General features: G+C 43.9%; 1 protein-coding gene across 3 annotated transcripts in view; it reads left to right on the forward strand.

Annotated features, from left to right (window-relative positions):
- Positions 1 to 12950, forward strand: part of WDR76 (WD repeat domain 76) — a 43246-nt gene that overhangs the window by 1745 nt on the left and 28551 nt on the right. The window contains exons 1-4 of one of the 3 annotated variants that reach the window (XM_001109470.5): positions 545 to 811; positions 1706 to 2104; positions 8479 to 8571; positions 10169 to 10224. In XM_001109470.5, coding sequence (XP_001109470.2) covers positions 752 to 811; positions 1706 to 2104; positions 8479 to 8571; positions 10169 to 10224 — 608 coding nt within the window. In that variant the 5' untranslated portion in view covers positions 545 to 751. Of the gene's footprint in view, positions 1 to 544; positions 837 to 1705; positions 2105 to 8478; positions 8572 to 10168; positions 10225 to 12950 lie in introns of those variants that run through there. The other 2 variants (XM_015142110.3, XM_028850859.2) reach the window with 2 other exon arrangements.

Below are 12950 nucleotides of genomic sequence, written 5' to 3' on the forward strand. Positions count from 1 at the left end.
ATGTTTTTCAGAGCGAGATCCCAGTACCACCTGAATCAAAATCAGCAGTCTGAGGTAAAAATGTCAGTTCAGCCCCAGGACTTCCCTAAAGAATTTGAGTCCTTCTGCAAGTTTTCTTTATTTTAGTCTTCTTACATGCAACTTCATTGTTAGAATTCTTTTCTAATAGGGATCTGGGGCACATAAGCTGGTCTAGCTGGTAATTACTGAGTGAAAAGGGGGCAAGATAGGCCTTAGCTGTTTTTATTAAAACTGTAGTCTGTACTGGTCTCAAAGACACATAAGCGATTTTTTTTTTTTTTTTTTTTTTTTTGAGACGGAGTCTCACTCTTGTTGCCCAGGCTGGAGTGCAATGGCACGATCTCGGCTCACTGCAACCTCTGCCTCCTGGGTTCAAGCAATTCTGCCTCAGCCTCCTGAGTAACTGGGATTACAGGCATGTGCTACCGCGCCCGGCTGATTTTTTACTTTTAGTAAAGACGGGGTTTCATCATGTTGGCCAGGCTGGTCTTAAACTTCTGACCTCAGGTAATCCGCCCGCTTCAGCCTCCCAAAGTGCTGGGATTACAGGCGTGAGCCACCGCGCCCGGCCAAAGCGGCCTTCTTTAAGAAGCGCGGGTAACCCGGACTTCCCGCTCTGGCGCTGCGGCCGCTGAGGATCTGAGTGGGCTCCGCCCCGTCCCGGCCCCGCCCCTCTCGGCCTCCCGCCGCAATCTTGGCGGGAAGGAGCCGGCCACCGAGAAGCCGAAAGATGTCCAGGTCGGGCGCGGCGGCTGAGAAGGCGGACTCCAGACAGCGACCCCAGATGAAGGTGAGAAACGGATCGGTGCTTCCAGGTGTGCGCCTGCTTCGGTTTTTGTGAGGGTTATGCGGGACACAGGCCCGGAAGGTCGAGGGCGCCTGGTACCGGGGGTTGGCGGCGATCCCTGCCCTGAGGCCTTCGGCTTTGACGAAAGGTTCTCATCAATAACCCTAGAAATAGTGGGAGAGTCACATCTGGGATTCCCTTTCTTCAACCTTCTGCGTTTGCTTTTGCCACAGTTATGATCAGCTTCACACTCTTTAAATAATTCCAGACAATCCGCAGCTGACAGTGGGGTATTTGCTTCAGTCCAAATGCTAGTCATTATTATTGGTCTGGGAAACTCTGATGGGCACATGTGCCTAGTAAGTGAATTCTGTTGAGGTTAAGGTTAATGAATTACATATCTAGATTTTGGAGGGGAAAAAAAGTTTTCTTACAGGGTGTCAATTTGGATTTATTTATTTTTTTGAGCTTGAGTCTCGCTCTGTTGCCCAGGCTGGAGTGCAGTGGCATGATCTTGGCTCACTGCAACCTCCGCCTCCCGGGTTTAAGCGATTCTCCTGCCTCAGCCTCCTGAGTAGCTAGAATTACAGGCAGGTACCACCACACCCAATTTTTGTATTTTTAGTAGAGACGGCGGGGGGCGGGGGGTGGAGTGGGGGTGGGGGGGTGCGGCGGGTTTCATCATGTTGGCCAGGCTAATCTTGAACTCCTGACCTCAGGCCCTGCCTCAGCCTCCCAAAGTGCTGGGATTACAGGGGTAAGCCACCGCACCTGGCATCAATTTGGATTTATATTGTCATTGTGAAATGGGAATTATTAGATCTGCTGGGGATCCTGTAAGAAAAGGCACAGGACTTGGAATTCTAATACTCTCTTTTCTTTTATTGATCTGAATAGGTAAATGAATATAAAGAAAATCAAAACATCGCTTATGTGTCTCTGAGACCAGTACAGACTACAGTTTTAATAAAAACAGCTAAGGTCTATCTAGCCCCCTTTTCACTCAGTAATTACCAGCTAGACCAGCTTATGTGCCCCAAATCCCTATTAGAAAAGAATTCTAACAATGAAGTTGCGTGTAAGAAGACTAAAATAAAGAAAACTTGCAGAAGGATTATACCTCCAAAGAAGAAAACCACATCTAAGTCTGAATCCGTGCTGCAAAATTCAGCCTCAGCTGTTCATACTGAAAGTAACAAGCTACAATCCAAGAGAACGGCAGATGCGATGAATCTCAGTGTTGATGTGGAAAGTAGTCAGGATGGAGACAGTGATGAAGATATCACACCAGGCGTGGTAAGGACTTAATTAGTAGCTTGTTCTAGTATCTCTTTTTTTAAATGTGAAGTTCTGATAAATTGAAGTTTTTCAAGGCTCTCTCTGGTACAAACAAATTATTTTATCTAATAATGTAAGAATAAATGTAATAATACATTATTATTTTTAAGGTTTAACAAATAACTTCCTTGGGTTATTTTTGCTTTTGCTGTTGATGTGTCAATGAAAGGATTGACTTAATCTTTACTCTGCTTCCCTTTTTCTTTCTTTAAACTTCATATATTTTTGGGTTTACTCATACTTTATGGTGCCTTGCTCACCTTTACATATTTATGTACAGTATATCAGAAGTCATCAGTTTGTGGGATATATGGTATTGACTGACCCTTGATATCAGGGTAGGGAAACTGATTATATGGATGTGTTGAATAATATTTCCTTTAAATGCAAAAGGAGACAAATGACAGAGTAGATAAGATACATGAGAAATGCATTAATTAGTTCTATATAATTCCAATCAACTTAAGGAATTTGGTGTGTAATTTTTTTTTTTGGAGACCGAGTGTCGCTCTGTTGCTCATGCCGGAGTGCAGTGACACTATATTGGCTCTCTGCAACCTTGGCCTCCTGGATTCAATAGATTCTCCTCCCTCAGCCTCCTGAGTAGCTGGGATTACAGGTGCCCCACCATGCCTGGCTAGTTTTGTGTTTTTAGTAGAGACGGGTTTTCACCATGTTGGTCAGGCTGGTCTCTAACTCCTGACCTCCTGATCCACCCGCCTCAGCCTCCCAAGGTGCTGGGATTACAGTGGTGAGCCACTGCGCCCAGCCTGGTCTGTAATTCTTTTGGCTTCTACTGCCTACCGGGAGGGCTGTGCTCCATTCAAACTGACAACTTTTAACAGGATAAGATAAAATATAAAGCACATGACACAATGTTGCTGGAACTCAGGGAACAGAAAATGATAGTAGGGAAAGGGAGATACTATAATTGAAGGGTTATTGTTATGAAATAGAAGTTTGGTTTATGCTTTCTTACCCCAGAGTTAAGAACCAGGACTCATAGTGGGACAGCATAGGATAAGTATTAGATGAATTGGACTTGGGGTTGATAGCCTAGCATGGCCACTTCTTTTTTTTTTTTTTTTGAGACGGAGTCTTGCTCTGTTGCCCAGGCTGGAGTGCAGTGGCGCGATCTCGGCTTACTACAAGCTCCTCCTGCCGGGTTCACGCCATTCTCCTGCCTCAGTCTCCTGAGTAGCTGGGATTACAGGCGCCTGCCACCACCCCCAGCTAATTTTTTGTATTTTTAGTAGAGGGTTCCGCTTTGTTCGCCAGGATGGTCTCGATCTCCTGGACTTGTGATCCGCCCACCTCGGCCTCTCAAAGTGCTGGAATTACAGGCGTGAGCCACCGCACCCGGCCTAGCGTGGTCACTTCTAAGAAACCTTGTTCCTTTAAGCAAATCACCTTAGTGAGGGGTTTGGATAAAATCTGTGGTTCTCAAACTTTAGGCTATATCAGATTTACCTGGATAGTGTGTTAAAACTCCATTGCAGGGCCCCACCAACAGTTTCTGATTCAGAAGTTTTGGAGTTGGAGCATACAATTGCATATCTTTTTTCTTTTTCTTTCTTTTTTTTTTTTTTTTAAATAGAGATGTTGGTGGGGTTGGGGGTGGGAGGTGTTGCCCAGGCTGGTCTTGAGCTCCTGAGCTTAACCAGTCCTCCCACCTCAGTCTCCCAAAGTGCTAGGATTATAGGCTTGAGTCACCACACCCAGCCCAATTTGCATATTTAACAGTTTCCTAGTGACACTGATGTTGTTAGTCCAGGACTGCACTTTGAGAACCACTGGATTAGATTATCCCTTTGGCCTCTTAGACTGTAAGATTCTGAAGAATACAAGGTAAACATAAAGCAGATTTTAGTTTGATGTAATGAAATAGGTCCGTTAATAGAGTTGCTCCTAAAGAAAAAAAAATTAAAAATTAACAAAAGGAGGTGAACAGATCACCTGAGGTCAGGAGTTCCAGACCAACCTGCCCAAAATGGTGAAACCCCATTTCTAATAAAAATACAAAAATTAGGCCGGTCATGGTTGTTCATGCATGTACTCCCAGCACTTTGGGAGGCTGAGGTGGGTGGATCACTTGAGGTCAGGAGTCCGAGACCAGCCTGGCCAACATGGTGAAACCCCGTCTCTCCTAAATATACAAAAATTAGCCAGGCGTGGTGGCGGGCACCCGTAGTCCCAGCTACTCGGGAGGCTGAGTCAGGATAATTGCTTGAACTCAGGAGGTGGAGGTTGCAGTGAGCCATCATACCACTGCACTCTAGCCTGGGCGACACAGCCAGACTGTCCCCACCTCCCTCCACCAAAAGAAAAAAAAGAAGATATAAAAATTAGCCAGGCGTGGTGGCAGGTGCCTGTAATCTGAGCTACTTGGGAGGCTGAGATGGGAGAATCGCTTGAACCTGGGTGGTGGAGGGTGCAGTGAGCCAAGATCAAGTCACTGCACTCCAGGCTGGGTGACAGAGCAAGACTCTTGTTTTTTAAAAAAAAAAATATATATATATAAAGCCTTCCAAATAGCTGAGACTACAGGCATGTGCCACCTTGTCCGGCTAATTTTGACTTTTTTTTTTTTTTTTTTTTTTTTAGAGATGTTGGTGTGCCATGTTTATTGCCCAGGCTGGTCTCAAACTCCTGGGCTCCAGCAATCTGCCCACCTCAGCCTCCCAAAGTGCTGGGATTACAGGTGTGAGCCACCGTGCCCAGCCAAGATACTTTTTTAAAAAAAATTTTTTGAGATGGGGTCTTGCTCTGTCACCCAGGATGGAGTGCAGTGGCATGATCTCAGCTCACTGCAACCTTCACCTCCCAGGTTCAAGCAGTTCTCCCAAATCAGCGTCCCGAGTAGCTGGGATTACAGGCGTGCGCCAACATGCCTGGCTAATTTTTGTATTTTTAGTGGAGAAGGGGTTTCTCAATGTTGGCCAGGCTGGTTTTGAACTCCTGACCTCAAGTGATCCGCCTGCCTCAGCCTCTCACAGTGCTGGGATTACAGGCGTGAGCCACCGTGCATGCCATGTCTTTCTTTCTTGGTTTATTCTTTCATTTTGGTGAAGTGCAGCTTTCTGAGAAAAAGTATATAAGAGGCAAATATTTTGCATGTCAGAAAAAGTCTTTATTTTTTTTTTTGAGATGGAGTCTCATTCTGTCACCCAGGCTGGAATGTAGTGGTGCGATCTCGGCTCATTGTAGCTTTTTGTATTTTTAATGGAGACGGGGGTGTCACCATGTTGGCCGGGCTGGTCTCGAACTCCTGACCTCGTGATCTGCCCGCTTCAGTCTCCCAAAGTGCTAGGATTATAGGCGTGAGCCACTGCGCTCAGCCCAGAAAAAGTCTTTAGCTTTATGTTTGATTGATGACCTAATTGGATTTAGAATTGTAAGTTGAAAATAATCTTTCCTTAGAATTTTTAACGCATTGTTCCATTGTCTTCCCACTTCCTTCAATGTTGAAAGTTTGTGCCATTCTGATTCTGGATTCTTTGTGATCTTTTTTTCCCTCTGCATGCTTTTAAGATCTTTTCTGGCTGGGTGTAGTAACGCAGGCCTGTAGTTTCAGCTACTTGGGAGGCTAAGGCTGGAGCCCAGGAGTGCAAGGCTGCAGTAAGTTTTAATCAAGCCAATGCACTTTAGCCTGGGTGACAGAGTGAGAGTCCATCTCTTTAAAAAAAAAAAAAAAAAATTGTGATGATATACCGAGGCCTGGGTTCTTCTTTGTTTTGTTTTGTTTTCTTGAGACGGGGTCTCACCCAGTCGCCTAGGCTGGAGTGCAGTGGCACAATCTTGCCTCATTGCAACCTCTGCCTTCTAGGTTCAAGCGATTCTCCTGTCTCAACTTCCTGAGTAGCTTGGACTACAGGCACATGCCACCACGGCCAGCTAATTTTTGTATTTTTAGTAGAGATGAGGTTTCACCATGTGGGCTAGGGTGTCTCGAACTCCTGACCTCAGGTGATCTGCCCACTTCAGCCTCCCAAAGTGCTGGGATTACAGGCATGAGCCATCGTACCCGGCCTGCTTTTTTTTTTTTTTTTTTTTTTTTTGAGGCAGTCTTGCTCTTGCCCTGGCAGCTAGAATGCAGTGGTGTGATCTCGGTTTTGCAACCACTGCCTCCTAGGTTCAAGCAATTCTCGTGCCTCAGCCTCCTAAGTAGCTGGGATTACAGGTGTGCACTACCACGCCCAGCTAGTTTTTTTTGTATTTTTAATAGAGACGGGTTTCACCATGTTGGCCAGGCTGGTCTCCCATTCCTGGCCTCTAGTGATCTGCCTGGTGGCCTCCCAAAGTGCTGGGATTACACGCGTGAGCCACTGAGCCTGCTTGCCTGAGTCCTTTTTCATTCATTATGCTGTATACTCATTGGGCTTTTTGTAACTGGAAGCTCATGTCTTTAGTTTTGAGAAACTTTAAAATAATATTTTTGTTTTCAGACTATTATTTTTTAGAGATGGGGGTCTCGCTCTGTTGCCCAGGCTAGAATATCGTGGTGTCATCATAGCTTACTGAAACCTTGAACTTCTGGGCTCAAGTGATCCTTCTGCTTCAGTCTCCCACTTACATTATTTTTCTTTCTGTCTTTTCTTTTTCTTTTTTTTTTTTTTTTTGAGACAGAGTCTTGCTCTGTCGCTGCCCGGGCTGGAGTCCTGTGGCATAACCTCCGTTCACTGCAACCTCCATCTCCCGGGTTCAAGCAATTCTCCTGTCTCAGCCTCCCGAGTAGCTGGTACCACAGGCGCGTGCCGCCATGCCCGGCCAATTTTTGTATTTTTAGTAGAGATGGAGTTTTGCCATGTTGGCCAGGATGGTCCTGATCTCCTGACCTGGTGATCTGCCCGCCTCGGCCTCTCAAAGTGCTAGGATTACAGGCTTGAGCCACTATACCCGGCCTCCCATTTATATTATTATTATTATTTATTTTTTTTGAGACGGAGTCTTGCTCTGTCATTCAGGCAGGAGTACAATGGAGCCATCTCGGCTCACTGCAAGCTCCACCTTCCAGGTTCACGCCATTCTCCTGCTTCAGCCTCCTGAGTAGCTGGGACTACAGGCGCCCGCCACCACTCCCAGCTAATTTTTTGTATTTTTAGTAGACAGGGTTTCACCTTGTTAGCCAGGGTGGTCTCGAACTCCTAACCTTGTGATCCGCCCACCTCGGGCTCCCAAAGTGCTGGGATTACAGGCGTGAGCCACCGCGCCCGGCCTTTATTATTTTTTAATGATTGATTCTCTTCCAATTTCTCTGCAGTTTCTCAAACAATGAATTGGATATTGGACCTCTAAGATTGAGTCTGTTTTTTGTCTTTTCTGTCCATGTGTTTATCTTTTTGTTCTACTTTCTAAATTTAAGGCTTTTAATGGATTTAAAAACTTCTGTTCTTATTTTTTGAATTTTCTTATAGTATTTTGCTATTTCCTGAATATACTGTCTTATATCTCAGGGTTTAAAAAAACATTAGCTTACTGTTACATTAGTGGCTCTTTAGGAGAAAGTAGAGACATGTACTTACTCTACTGCATTTAAAGAAAGTTTTTTTGTTTGATAAAAATAACTTTTTTTTTTTTTTTTGGAGACGGCGTTTTCGCTTTTGTTGTCCAGGCTAGAGTGCGATGGCATGATCTCGGCTCACTGCAACCCCCGCCGCCTGGGTTCAAGTGATTCTCCTGCCCCTGCCTCCAGAGTAGCTGGGATTACAGGCACCTGCCACTACACCTGGCTAATTTTTTTTTTTTTTTTTTTTTGCATTTTTAGTAGAGACAGGATTTCACCATGTTGGCCAGGCTGGTCTTGAACTCCTGACTTCGGGTAATCTGCCTGCCTTGGCTTCCCAAAGTGCTGGGATTACAGATATGAGCCGCCACATCTGACCAATTTTTATATTTTTAGTAGAGACGGGATTTCACCATTTTGGCCAGGCTGGTGTTGACCTCCTGACCTCAGGTGATCCACCTGCTTCAGCCTCCCAAATTGGTGGGATTACAGGCGTGAGCCACCATGCCTGGCCAAAAATAACTTTTGAGTAATAGTACAATTAATTGCCACTAGGAAATAATTTGCTACTAGATTATACTACTTGATTTCTAATAACAGATCACTTCTTAACTGGGAAGCCATACAGATACTCTGTGAGTATCCCAAATTCAGATTTACTGAAATATCCAATTCAGCAAACGTCTGTTTTGGTTAGATGGCATGAAATGAATAGAGGTAGTACAATTTGAAGTAAAGTATTCATGTAGAAAATGAAACACATAGTTTTGTGAAGTGCTTTTCCTATAGATTATATAAAGTAATGGAATCTTTTTGGTAAATTTTATAGGATGATTTTTCGGGATTGTCACCCTACGAAAGGAAGAGACTGAAGAACATATCAGAAAATGCAGACTTTTTTGCTTCTCTTCAGTTGTCTGAGGTTTGTGTGGAGTCTGTATTTAAAACCAAGATGCTGGGCCGGGAGCAGTGGTTCACGCCTGTAATCCTGTCACTTGGGGAGGTGGAGGTGGGAGATCAACCTGGGTAACATACGGAGACCATCCCCCACCTCTATAAAAAGTAAATTAGTTGAGCATAGTGATGCATGCCTGGAGTCGTAGCTACTGGGGTGGCTGAGGTGGAAGTATGGCTTGAGCTTAGAAAGTCGAGGCTGCTGTGAGCTACGATCGTGCCACTGCATTCCAGCCTAGGCAACAGAGCAAGACCCTGTCTCAAAACAACAACAAGAGCAATAAAACCCAAGATGTCATAACTCCCACCAGAAGGTCAATAACATACCAGGTTTCATAGTGTCAGATGAGGAAGGCTAAAATAGGAGCAGGTTTTGCACTTAATAGGAAGAGGTTACTGTATTCCATTGATTCGAAGGCATTTTTTTTTGTCCTTTTTTTTTTTTTTTTTTTTTTGGAGGCAAAGTTTTGCTCTTGTTGCCCAGGCTGGAGTGCAGTGACGTGATCTCGGCTCACTGCAACCTCCGCCTCCCGGGTTCAAGCGATTCTCATGCCTCAGCTTCCTGAGTAGCTGGGATTACAGGCGCCTGCCACCATGCCTGGGTAATTTTTGTATTTTTAGTAGGGATGGGGTTTCACCATGTTGGTCAGGCTGGTCTTGAACTGCTGACCTCCAGTGATCTACTCGCCTTGGCCTCCCAAAGTGCTGGGATTACAGGTGTGATCCACCACGCCTGGCCTTTTTTTTTTTTAATTTTTATTTTTTGAGATGGAGTCTCGCTCTGTCGCCCAGGTTGGAGTGCAGTGGCCAGATCTCAGCTCACTGCAAGCTCCGCCTCCCGGGTTTACGCCGTTCTCCTCCCTCAGCCTCCCAAGTAGCTGGGACTACAGACGCCCACCACCTTGCCCGGCTAGTTTTTTGTATTTTTTTTTTTTTTTTTTTGAGGCGGAGTCTCGCTCTGTCGCCCAGGCTGGAGTGCAGTGGCGCGATCTCGGCTTCACTGCAAGCTCCGCCTCCCGGGTTCCCGCCATTCTCCTGCCTCAGCCTCCCGAGTAGCTGGGACTACAGGCGCCGCCACCATGCCCGGCTAATTTTTTTGTATTTTTAGTGGAGACGGGGTTTCATTGTGTTAGCCAGGATGGTCTCGATCTCCTGACCTCGTGATCCGCCCGTCTCGGCCTCCCAAAGTGCTGGGATTACAGGCTTGAGCCACCGCGCCCGGCCGTTTTTTGTATTTTTTAGTAGAGACGGGGTTTCACCATGGTAGCCAGGATGGTCTCGATCTCCTGACCTCGTGATCCACTCGTCTCGGCCTCCCAAAGTGCTAGGATTACAGGCTTGAGCCACTGCGCCTGGCCTTTTTTTTTTTTTTTTTTTGAGACAGGGTCTCGCTGTGTTGCCCAGGCTGGAGTACAGAAACGCTGATCATGACTTATGGCCTATCTTTAGGATCTTTAGTTCCTGAATAGACCTTAGTTTAACGTGGGTATAGTAGCAGATACCTAATATTTTTAAAGGTAAGATATGTAGTTAAAACATTTTTACATGATTTTTATACTTTACAGTCTGCTGCAAGACTCCGTGAAATCATAGAGAAGAGACAGCCTCCTAAATCCAAGAGGTAAAATACCTGGTTTGCAATGCCTGAACCATGATACATTGCTCAACTGTTTTATAATTTGAAAAAAATGGTTTGGCATAGTAAGCTTAACAGATCGTCAAGTGCTGTTTAACTTCAGTCCCTCTAGGATCTCTGAGGTAATGCTACCCTTTAATAACTTTACAATTCTCATCTTCATCAAAATAATATGGAGCAAATACAATTGAGAGCTGAAATTTGTTTATATTTGTTGTTGCTATAATGGAGGGAAATCTTTTTTTCCACTAAATTATTGTTACTTAGAAAACTATTATTCTTAAAGACTCTTCTACTTACTTTTAATTTTTCTAGCTGTCTTTTTGCGTCTCAATTTGTTTTTGCTTTCTTAGTCCTAGAATAAAGGAAAGGAATTAACATTTATTGAACATCTATGAAACATACTGCAGTGATCTAGCAATTTTGTCATGTATTATCTCATTTAACTCTGACAACCACTGTATCCATCCATGTATGTGGTAGGTAATATATTCATTTTGTGAGTTAGAAATCTGGCTCAAAATATAAGATTGTTGGCTGGGTGCGGTGGCTCATGCCTGTAATCCCAGCACTTTGGGAGGTTGAGGCAGGGGGATCACCTGAGGTCGGGAGTTAGAGACTGGCCTGACCAACATGGAGAAAACCCATCTCTACTAAAAAAAAAAAAGTTAAAATATTAGCCAGGCATGGTGGCAAATGTCTGAATCCCAGCTACTCAAGAGGCTAAGGCAGGAAAATCACTTGAACCTGGCAGGCGGAGGTCGTGGTGAGCCAAGATCACACCATTGCACTCCAGCCTGGGCAGTAAGAGTGAGACTCTATCTCAAAAAAAAAAAAAAAATTATTTGCTGAAAGTCAAAACAGCTTATAAGTGGTTTGAACTCCAGGGTTTTTAAATTTTGAATTATCTCCATTGCATTTTGGTAGTGCTTACATGTAAATGAAGAAACTAAAAATCTTGGTATCATTAGCTCATTTGTTTAGTGCCAGATGCTAATGAAATGTAGCTTCATTTACTTGGTTTGATTCTGTTACAGGACAATTAGCTTGAGAAAAGCTAGACCTTTAATCATGGCCAGGTATTTTCAAGTATGAAAAGTTACTGTAAGAGGAACATCATTAACACTGGAAAAACAGTAGCACTGGTCCTGTTGCCAGCTGATTAGTACCTTTACATTTGAATGTTTTTTATTAGCCAAGATAGGTGATTTCTTCCTAAATCACAAAATTCCAGCCCTTAATAGTTGCATAGGTAGTAGCAAGTTGATAGTATGGAAGTTGCTTAATGTAGAGGAAGAAGCATAGGCTTTGAGATGTAGCAAATTTGGGTTCAAGTTTTGATTCAGTCACTTACAGCTATGATATTAACCTTGGATACTTTATATAATTTTTCTTTCCTTTTCTGTAAAACTGGTGTTATGCTAATTCAGAAGGATTTAAATTTTTTTGAAAATTATTAAATATACATATAAAAAGGTACATATAATGTATTTGTGTAGTTGAAAAATTATACAGGTCCCAACCATGTACCTGCCATCCAGGTTAATAGAAATTATGAGTACCCCCGAAGGCCCATATATACAGCTCCCTCCAGATACTACCACTATGCTGACTTTTGTGATAATATTTCCTTGCATTTATTTATAGTTTCTTTTTTTTTTGAGACAGAGTCTCACTTTGTTGCCCAGGCTGGAGTGCAGTGGCGTGATCTCAGCTCACTGCAAGTTCTGCCTCCCGGGTTCACACCATTCTCCTGCCTCAGCCTGCCGAGTAGCTGGGACTACAGGCACCTGCCACCATGCCCAGCTAATTTTTTATATTTTTAGTAGAGACGAGGTTTCACCGTGTTAGCCAGGATGGTCTCCATCTCCTGACCTTGTGACCAACCTGTCTCGGCCTCCCAAAGTGCTGGGACTACAGGCGTGAGCCACCGTGCCCAGCCTATAGTTTCATTTTTATTTATTTATTTATTTTTGAGACAGTATCGCTCTGTTGCTCAGACTGGAGTACAGTGGCGCCATCTTGGCTCACTGCAGCCTCTGCCTCCCAGGTTCAAGCAATTCTCATGGCTCAGCCTCCTGAGTAGCTGGGATTACAGGTGCTCATGACCATGCTTGGCTAATTTTTGTATTTTTAGTAGATACGGGGTTTTGCCATGTTTGCCAGGCTGATCTGGAACTCCGGACCTCAAGTGATCCGCCTGCCTCAGCCTCCCAAAGTGCTGGGATTACAGGTGTGAGCCACTGCGCCTGGCTATTGATTTATAGTTTTACTACCAGTGAGTGTATCCTTAAACACTCTATTGTTTAGCTTTGTCTTTTTTTGGTGTTCACATACAATATGCCATTTTTATATTCTGAGATTTTCTTATTTTGCTCATCTTTACATATTTATGCTTTTAAATTTACCCATGTTGATGTGCACAGCTTTATTTCATTCTTTTTTTCTGCTATATGATATTCCACTGGATAAATGTACTACATTTTATTCCACTGTTGATGAACAATTGAGTTGTTTCCAGGTTTTTATTATGAAAAGTGCTGCTCTAAACATTCTTAAGTCTCTTAGTGCTTATGTATGGGAGTTTCTCTAGGAGTAGATTTCTAGGAGGATTGTATGACAGCCCATATTATTCCATATACTCAGGCGTATTTTTTGAGGATTAAATATGAGATGGAATGTGGAGTACAGTTTTTAGTATATAGTATACT

Source organism: Macaca mulatta, chromosome 7, assembly GCF_049350105.2.
Source record: "Macaca mulatta isolate MMU2019108-1 chromosome 7, T2T-MMU8v2.0, whole genome shotgun sequence".
In the NCBI taxonomy this organism is placed as follows: Eukaryota; Metazoa; Chordata; class Mammalia; order Primates; family Cercopithecidae; genus Macaca; species Macaca mulatta.